The following is an 8,506-nucleotide window of genomic DNA, read 5'->3' as shown; positions in this document are numbered from 1 at the left end:
ATTGTAAGTCTTTCATTGTAATAAAAAGTTGCGCATACGAAAGATCTGGTGCGGACAAACATCAAAAGTCGACCGAGCCCAAAGAAACAGCAGGTAGAGCGAGCCCGAGTGAAGCAGACGACAAATGCGAGAATCCCTAAGCTGACGTCACAAAGACGCCCTTTGCAGCGCCGCCCGTGGTCGCGCTCACCGCCAATAGCGAACACTAAAGTAACCAGCCACGAAAACGTAACACGCGGATAGCATCCAAGTTGAGAGCGGAAGAAACTGGTGCGTCCATAATGACACCCGGAAAAAGAAACTCGGCACACGGCGCTGCATCGGCTGCATTGGCTGCATTCGGGCTCGAGGCGTGCGGACAGTTTTAAAAGTTATCCGCGCGAGGCGTGCGGACAGTTTTAAAAATTATCCGCGCGAGGCGTGCGGACTGTTTTAAAAATTATCCGCGCGAGGCGTGCGGATAGGGGCAGCCACCGTCGGCCGCCGTCGGCTAATTGCAAAAGTGGCGTGCTCTAGCGGAACGCGAAAACGGGAGTTGTGTAAGAAAAATAAACGCAAGAAACAAATAAAACACAAGTTTTGTTATTTTAGCACACTCACATGTCTACAAAAATTTAAAGCCATCTTTTTTAAATGAAACTGTTAGTCGTGATATGGTCGCGAGGGGTTCGCAGACGGTGGAAAGGACAACGTTTGTTTGTGTTCGACTGACCACTGCTGTGCCGCTATCAACGGTGCACTTCCCGCCATCCTCCCTATTCTGTACTTCCCGCCTCTCCGGACGTCTACGCGCAGAGAGACTTGAGCGCCGCTTCGTCCGCTCTCCATCGGTTCACATGTTTCTCGGCGGCGCCAGGAATATGGCGGATAGTGCTAGTGAAAGCGATAGCAGCTCAGTGGACGGGGCAATGGTTGCCCCGTCGCCGCTATCCCGGGAACAGATTCAGAAGCGTGTTGAGTCGCTGCAGCAGGAGAATCGAGTGCTCAAAATGGAGCTGGAGACGTACAGACTTCGGGTGAAGACTCTACAGGAGGAGAACCGTGCGCTGCGGCAAGTCAGCGTCAACATTGTGAGGCCTAACCTTGTGACATTTTACTAATACCTGCAGACAATTCTATTTGCCCAATTAATGTAACAGTTTCGTGGAGCCAGCATCACAGTGAACAGCGTTCGCATTATCCCCGTGGAATTAAACTGATTCGATTAGCCGAAAGCCATTTCATCAAACCTCATGTTTTAAAACCTGGTGTTCGTCGTTCTGAGGCGCCGGTAAGCGCCTGTGCTGTGGCCGCACAGAATATGATGGTTCATGCCATGCCCAGTTTCGGTATTTATTGGCATATTCGAATCTGAATAGTTGTCTTTGCGTTTTGGTTGTATTTGCAGCAAGCGAAAGCTGAGCAAGAGGAAGAATTCATCAGCAACACACTGCTGAAAAAGATTCAAGCGTTGAAGAAAGAAAAGGAGACACTCGCCCTTAACTACGAACAAGAGGAAGAATGCCTGACCAATGACCTTTCGCGCAAGCTCAACCAGGTTTGTACCTTAACGGTATTTTTTTTTAATGTACGCATAAACGGTATTAGAACAAGCGCCTTTGCTCGCCCTGTTGCTGCATTGTAATAATATGCGAGTTTCGTTTTCTTTGGCAATGTATTTGCCAAAGTCCATTTTTATCCTGACAACTAAGTCCACGAAAGCTTTTCAGGGGTTTCTTGTAGCCTGTGCATTCTGAACCAGCTTGCAAGGGCCTGGCTCTGATGCTGCTGTAATGTAGATGCAGCACTTCGAACCTCGTGTGCCTCTGCACATCCAACTTTCGGGTGGCAAGAAACTGTCATGCGATTGCTAGCATTGTGGCAAACTGAAGTGTATGTGTGTGTAGTGAGCTAGGCACATAACGGATGAACGAGAACTGCACTGACAACTGGTTTAGCAGATGCCGTCACATTGTAGAAAACATAGTGACCTAGCCCAGCATGTATGAAGGTTGTGGCATGGACAGTTTAAATGTACAGGATGGTGTGGCGATAATTTGAACACATTAAACTTTTCTTGAACGAACTGCCTCTCTGTTCACGCTCAAACTTCCCACGAGGGTCGCATTTTGTGGTCGATTTTGTTTGACACTGGGAACAACGACGGTACTTACCTGTTTATTCTGGAAATAAGTAAAAACTGTTTTCGCCTATGGGAAAATGGTGGTCGATTTGGACGTGCGAGCCAGCGCTAGTTGATTTTGAAACGACGGCGCCCCTTGGGGTATTCAGAGCGAAATGCACGTTTGGGATTCACGGTAAGCAGAAACAAAATGGTGTAGAAGACGATCACAAAATCTGAAAGCGGGTTTTGTGATCGTCTGCTAGCTCATTTGGCTCCTTCGTAGATGCATTTTCTGATCGTCTGCTGCACCATTTGGCTCCTTCCTACCGTGAATCCCAAACGTGCGTTTCGCTCTGAATACCCCAGGTGGCGCCATCGTTCCAAGATCAGTTTGCGCTGGCTCGTACGTCCAAGTCTGCCGCCATTTTCCCATAGGCGAAACCCGTTTTTATTTATTTTCAGAATAAGCAGGTAAGTACCGTCGTTGTTCCCAGTGTCAAACAAAATAGACCACAAAATGCGACCTTCGTGTGAAGTTTGAGCGCGAACAAAGCGGCGGTTCATCAGAAAAAAATTTTAAAGTGTTCCAATTATCGCCACACCACCCCACCCCGTAGGTGAAAAGCAAAAACACCAATGTTTTCGAAATTTTGATGGTGGGCCTGTGTTGGTCTAAATCAATTGCACTTCACCATGACACCTCACTGGCCAGGTGCAGCTTTGCGTGTGGATGCAATTTGAACAGGGGATGAACACAGTAACACAGCTTCAAACTTTCAAGTCAACTTCATATGTAGGGGTTTCATACAAACTTCACTGTTCAATTTCCAAAGAAAACAAACGTTCTTCTCCGCTGATTCCTTTGCATAGGCGTGGTTGAACCATGATATAATACACCCACAAATGTACATTCTGAGGCCAACCTTCATCAAGATTCTTGAAGAAGGTCTGCTTCCGAAGACATGCTTACTCATGTGTATCAAGACAGGCTGTCCCAACTATCATGCACCAAGATTTTAAAGGAGCCATGAAGAGAAAATACAAGTTCGTTTAATTTGAAAGAACTAGGATTCAGTATCTCACTCAGCTCCATTAGAGCCACAAAAGATGTTTTTTTAACGAAAAAAAAGCAGTATTTAAAAATTTTCAGATTTTGCACCACGGTGACGTGTTATGAGCAAGAATGACGTCATATGGGCCAACAATAAAATATAATTTTCAGTGCGTTAACTGCACGTTAGCATTCAAGTGATGCGGTCAAATGGAACTAGAGGCCCCATTACAGACGTCCAGTCATGTGTCGTCGCGACAGGTCAGTTAGGCGGCCGCCAATCGCACAAACAAGGTTCCGTGACGTCATAGAAAAGTTGCGGGAAATTGTCTAGGGGGTCGCCACGGCTTCACACGTTTTCTTTAATATCTCCATTATTTGTTTGAAGATTGCGATGATATTGGTATCATTGTTATAGGGACTAAGCAGTCTTTCTAATAAACCCAACTTGTATTTTGTCTTCATGGCTCCTTTAACATGGAGCAATGGCGTTACTCAAAGAAAACCTAGTGCGCAGTGGAGTAGTCGGCAGTAATGTGTCAGTGAGGCGCTTGTAGGTACCCACAAGGGACATCTAACTGCGGTATTTTCAGTGACGTACTAATTGCGTACTCATTTATTTCGACTGCCAGAGAAACCCCGAAAAATACCACATGGCGGCGCTCCCACCCATATCATAAACCAGCACCTTCAAATAAGCTGATTGAAAGCAACTGCTTTGCCTGCCACACGCCCGAAGAGACGGCGCATTACCTTGATAATGGCATTGAAGGAGCGGCAAGCGCAAGTTTCGCGGTGCACGTGTGGCAGGTAAGGCGCAAACCCTGTCGCAATTTCTTCTTTGTTCTCCATTTTATTCTGGCTAACTTGGAGGGAGCCTGTTCGAAGGTGCTGCTTTTTTATGTGGGCGGAGCGCTGTCATGTGGTATTTTTCATATTTCGCAGGGCTTCTTTATCAGTCAGAATAAATGAACGCCCAATTAGTACGTTGCTGAAAATACTGCAGTTACGTGTCCCTCATGGGTACCTAGAAGTTCCTAATTGACACTTCAGTGATCGGGATAGTACTTCTCGAGTTGAATAATTAATTGCAATTACCTAACAAAATCTCATTAACGATAAAATCACTGGCTGGGACTCCACAGAACTGAAAACATTATGCACTAGATTTTCTTTGACTAACACCATTGCTCGTTTTTAATTGGTGCATGGTAGGTGGGACACCCTGTATAAACATGTGTATGTATATATTGCACGCTTTTTTAAAGGAAAGGTGATGAAGTTTTAGAATTAAAAGAAAAGTTCACCAGTAGCAAGTACACATTGAATAGTTCCCGTGTACGAAATATTTTCGCAATACCTGCAATAGAAGCGGCGCAATACGCACACAAAACTGGCCCGATGCTCCGCCCCCATCTTGACGCACGATGCCGGGATGGAGAAACTAGCGTCGCTAAATAAGCTACGCTTAAGAGTACCGCCACTTCATGCACCCTGAAGTGTCTGGCCCCCCCCCCCCCCCTTTTTTTTTTTTTTTCCTGGCTTGCAGTGTTGCCATCTCTCCCAACGAAACTGCCGCTGGTTGTGACAGGCAGGGTGCGACCGGCCGCTCTAGCGTCCGCACAGCAGAGAGAGAGAGAGAGAAAAGAGACACCCAGAAACAAAGTGGCTGTGCCAAATGTAAACAAATATCACATGGTGCCGACTGACAAAAGAAAAACCTGGTGGCACGTAACTATGAGAGACGAGTGCCGATACTCTAAAAGCCTTTACTTAGTGATGCTAGGAGAAACCGGCTGGGAAGCGTCATCGCTGGACTTCCAGCAGGAGCGGCCGCCTGTGCCATGCCCCCTTCACCGTGTTTCTTTTAGAGGCTCGCCACAAAAACAGTGTCACTGGATTTTTTTTTTTTTTAACACTTGTTTGTACAATTTTTGTGTTGAGAAAAGTATGCACGAACACAAAACCAGACATCTGTTACCATGCCATGTTACTAAGCAGGATAATACCATAAGCGACAGCGAACCTGTCGCGGTGGCTCAGTGGCTAAGGCGTTGCACTGCTGAGCACGAGGTTGCGGGTTCGATTCCCGGCCGCGGCGGCCGCTTTTCTGATGGAGGCGAAAAGCAAAAACGCCCGTGTGTACGAGATTTCGGCGCACGTTAAAGATCCCCAGGTGGTCAAAATTAATCCGGAGCCCTCCACTACGGCGCGCCTCATCGCCTGCGTTGCGTCGGCGCCTTAAAACCCGCAATCAATCAACCATAAGCGACAGCGAGGCGGCCATGCTTGATGGCAGAGATTATACTGCCCTATGTTAGATGCTTTGTAAAACGCTCAATGCATATATCAGATGCCAGATATAGGAAGGATGGTAAAAACTGCTGTACTCTGTTTCGCTTGGCATGTTTCGTTCTTTATCCAGAAAAGAAAAGTCACATTAGTTCAGGAAATGCCTATTTCTTTAAACGCATCTATTTTCTTTCGCTTGTCGTTGCACATGTTGTGGGAGATCCTTGCGGTTAAGTACCATTATGCTAATTTACAAATTAACAAGTTTGGTTCCGTTATTGCTCTGTGAAATTTGTATTTGGTGCTGCTGATATGCAGTTACCCTACTGTGAACTAATTACCCATGGTGCCTTCATCGCGTTCAACTATTTGTGGGGCCGCTCACAATTTTCCCATATCCGCATCTTATTTATGCAATTAGAGCTTCAGCTACAGGTCGAAAGATAACGCCACCCACTCTTTTGCCGGTGGCTTTTGTTTTCATGCGCAGGTAATAATAGTGGCGTAGTGGTGGTTTTAAGTACAAACTGTCTATTCTGAGCTTTGGTATTGTTTCTGTGGAGAAAAGTTTGGTGGCACAGCAATACAGGAGGCCTTTGTGTTACTGAATCATTTTTGTTTTGTGAACAGCAAAAGTGTGCTCGCTCTTGTTATAACACGTCCCACCATATTTTTGCAACCAGGGTTTGAATTTTGTGTCAGGAGATGACAGTGAATTGCCAGTGTAAGTTCCGACAGCTACAGCATAATAAACTGACAGGGAACGTCTGCAGGCATTTGCCACAAAGCTCAGTTTTCAACTCTTGAGTGGATTTCTTGGCCTTGCATGTTTGTCAAGATATTGTGTGTTGGCTGCTAATGCTAAGTCAGTTATTGTCAAGGTTTCCCATTGCGTAGGGAAGATTTAAAATCTGTAGAGCCAATGAGTCAATTTTAATTGTCTGAGGTTCGTCTAAATTTACTTTTGTAATTGATGTGGATGGGGTTTTTTTATTCATAATAGTTGTCTGTGGTTCATCATTCTGAAACAAAAGCTATAGAATGGCTTTGACATTTAGCTGTGCATGAAAAGACATACGTATACTTCCTATCAGAGGTGGAGCCGAATTGTTTGCCAAGCATAAAGAAGGCTATTTCGTGAACAAATTTTTTGTCTGCTTCAAGAACCTCATTTTGATGCTTCTGTGGGTTGTTTTCATATGCTGAAGGCCATTGTACCGTTCCAAATTGGCTGCTACGAACTCCCATTTTGCTACTGCAAAGTGACTCCAGCCAGTCTCATCAGTGGTAATGTGATCCGTGATCTTCGGGATTTACTTTAACCCAGCAGCCAGCTGAGCATATGAACACGCTCTAAGACGTGAGGCCATTCTGCAAAATCGTTCCTTTCTCGGACACGCTTGCTTGTCTCAGGACGGCGTGTCCTCCTTGAGAGGCGGGCTGCGTACCGTGCGTCTCTGCTTTTCGGGGGCGTTATGCTTGAATGCGGGCCGAAGGTTGTGTATGTTACTAAAAGCTCGTGGAAGGGTTGCAAGCTGGGACTTTCTTGGATGGAACCAGCGCAAACTTAACTCTTTCGCTACTGCGCCTATTCAAAATCGTTCAATTTGATCGATACTTTGGGAGCGTCTTTTCATGGCGTTCCAGGCGTTGTTAGAACAAATAAAGCTGTTTGGAGTTAGATCAGAAAGTGGCCTTTCAAAATCAGTTTTGTTTTCATTTTTGCAACGAAAACGTGATTTTTGACATGCATTTGAATCACCTGGATATGGAAAAGGGGTGTGGTCATCGCGCGTCACTGCTACCAACGAAGAATGCGTGCCACTCGTAATTACTCTGCACCAGTGTTGCGGAGTTGCCATTCCGGTATTGGAATCACCGGATTCATTCCACCTTTTCGAGTTGCCGGAATGGAATGAGTACAATGCTTGTAGGAATAGAATGGGAATGGGATTAAGTGTCTTCCCTGGAATGGGAATGGAATGGTGATTATTAGACGACGGCGTGACCATCGCTGGCGCCTTCCCGCCACTTAGTCTGTGGCAATGATTGCGTCGGTATATCTCAAAGGGAGCACCAGCGACGAAAACGAGAACGCATACCCTGCATTTTGAGTAATCAAATCCGCGCAGCCTGCGGCAGCACAAGTTAAAGTGAACTTCGAGCTGCGCAAGTGCGTCTGGCCTGTGGCGACATTAGGTTGGCTCTTGCTTTGGCAGGCTTTTTGAGGCATAGCTTTCTGTGTACAAACTGTTCGTGGCACCGATGGCTACCGGCGTCTCAGTGGCTGGCGCTGTGTGCCCAGGCCAGTAGGTGGGGAATAGCATCTAGAAGCAGGGGGTGGAGAATATATATATACGAACGGCGCGGTGTTTGTCGCCGCGAGCTGATACTGCGAAATCTTGGAGCTACCAATATTAAGCGTTCGCACATAAAACATGAAACGAGTCTGCTTGGCGTTCTCCTCCCACCCTCCTTGACCGACGCGCAATGAATAGCTTCGTAGCTTGTAAGCCGACCTGGTAGGCATCTCCCAGGAATACGGCGCCAACCTGTGCGCCCTATGTCCGTGTGTTGAGTGGTGCCCCGGGGCCCCAGCAAACCAAAACCAAGGCAGCAAAAAGAAAATTGTGGCTGAGGGCCCTGTGTGCCCGGCACCCGCCATAGGTGTAACAAGCGACCTTCGGATGTGTAACTGAGCTTCCTACCTCCACGCTCTGCTACGGTGGGCAGCTGTGATATACGATTACATTAGATATTAAATACCACAATTCAGTAGACACAGCTGCCACAGGGCATTTTTTTTTTTTTTTTAATGTTAGCGCCCTTGTTTGCGAGTGTTTTGACAGCTCGCAGCAGTGCGACACCGTGCTTTGCTTTGACCTGAAAGTGCGGCCCTCTAATTCAGTTACGCCAACCTGGTTCGTGGTCTGGTTGCTGTGTTTCTTTGCACGTGGCCTTAGCGCCTGGATACATACGTACCTGATTACTGAAGCCGTAGTCATCGGCTTGACAGCTGGAGCATCGCCACTATTCACGTACGAAGGCCTCATTTCAAA

General features: G+C 46.6%; 1 protein-coding gene across 1 annotated transcript in view; it reads left to right on the top strand.

Annotated features, from left to right (window-relative positions):
• The first annotated feature begins 679 nt into the window (after positions 1-679).
• LOC144154000 (coiled-coil domain-containing protein 6-like) overlaps positions 680-8,506 on the top strand; it is a 33,934-nt gene continuing 26,107 nt past the window's right edge. The window contains exons 1-2 of the mRNA XM_077685808.1: positions 680-1,070; positions 1,388-1,537. Coding sequence (XP_077541934.1) covers positions 837-1,070; positions 1,388-1,537 — 384 coding nt within the window. The 5' untranslated portion in view covers positions 680-836. The remainder of the gene's footprint in view (positions 1,071-1,387; positions 1,538-8,506) is intronic.

Source organism: Haemaphysalis longicornis, unplaced genomic scaffold (genome assembly GCF_048455015.1).
Source record: "Haemaphysalis longicornis isolate Haplotype H1 unplaced genomic scaffold, Haemaphysalis longicornis Haplotype H1 scaffold_1, whole genome shotgun sequence".
NCBI classification, from domain to species: Eukaryota; Metazoa; Arthropoda; class Arachnida; order Ixodida; family Ixodidae; genus Haemaphysalis; species Haemaphysalis longicornis.
Note: the sequence above shows the minus strand (reverse complement) of the source record. Positions and strands in the feature narration are given on the sequence as shown.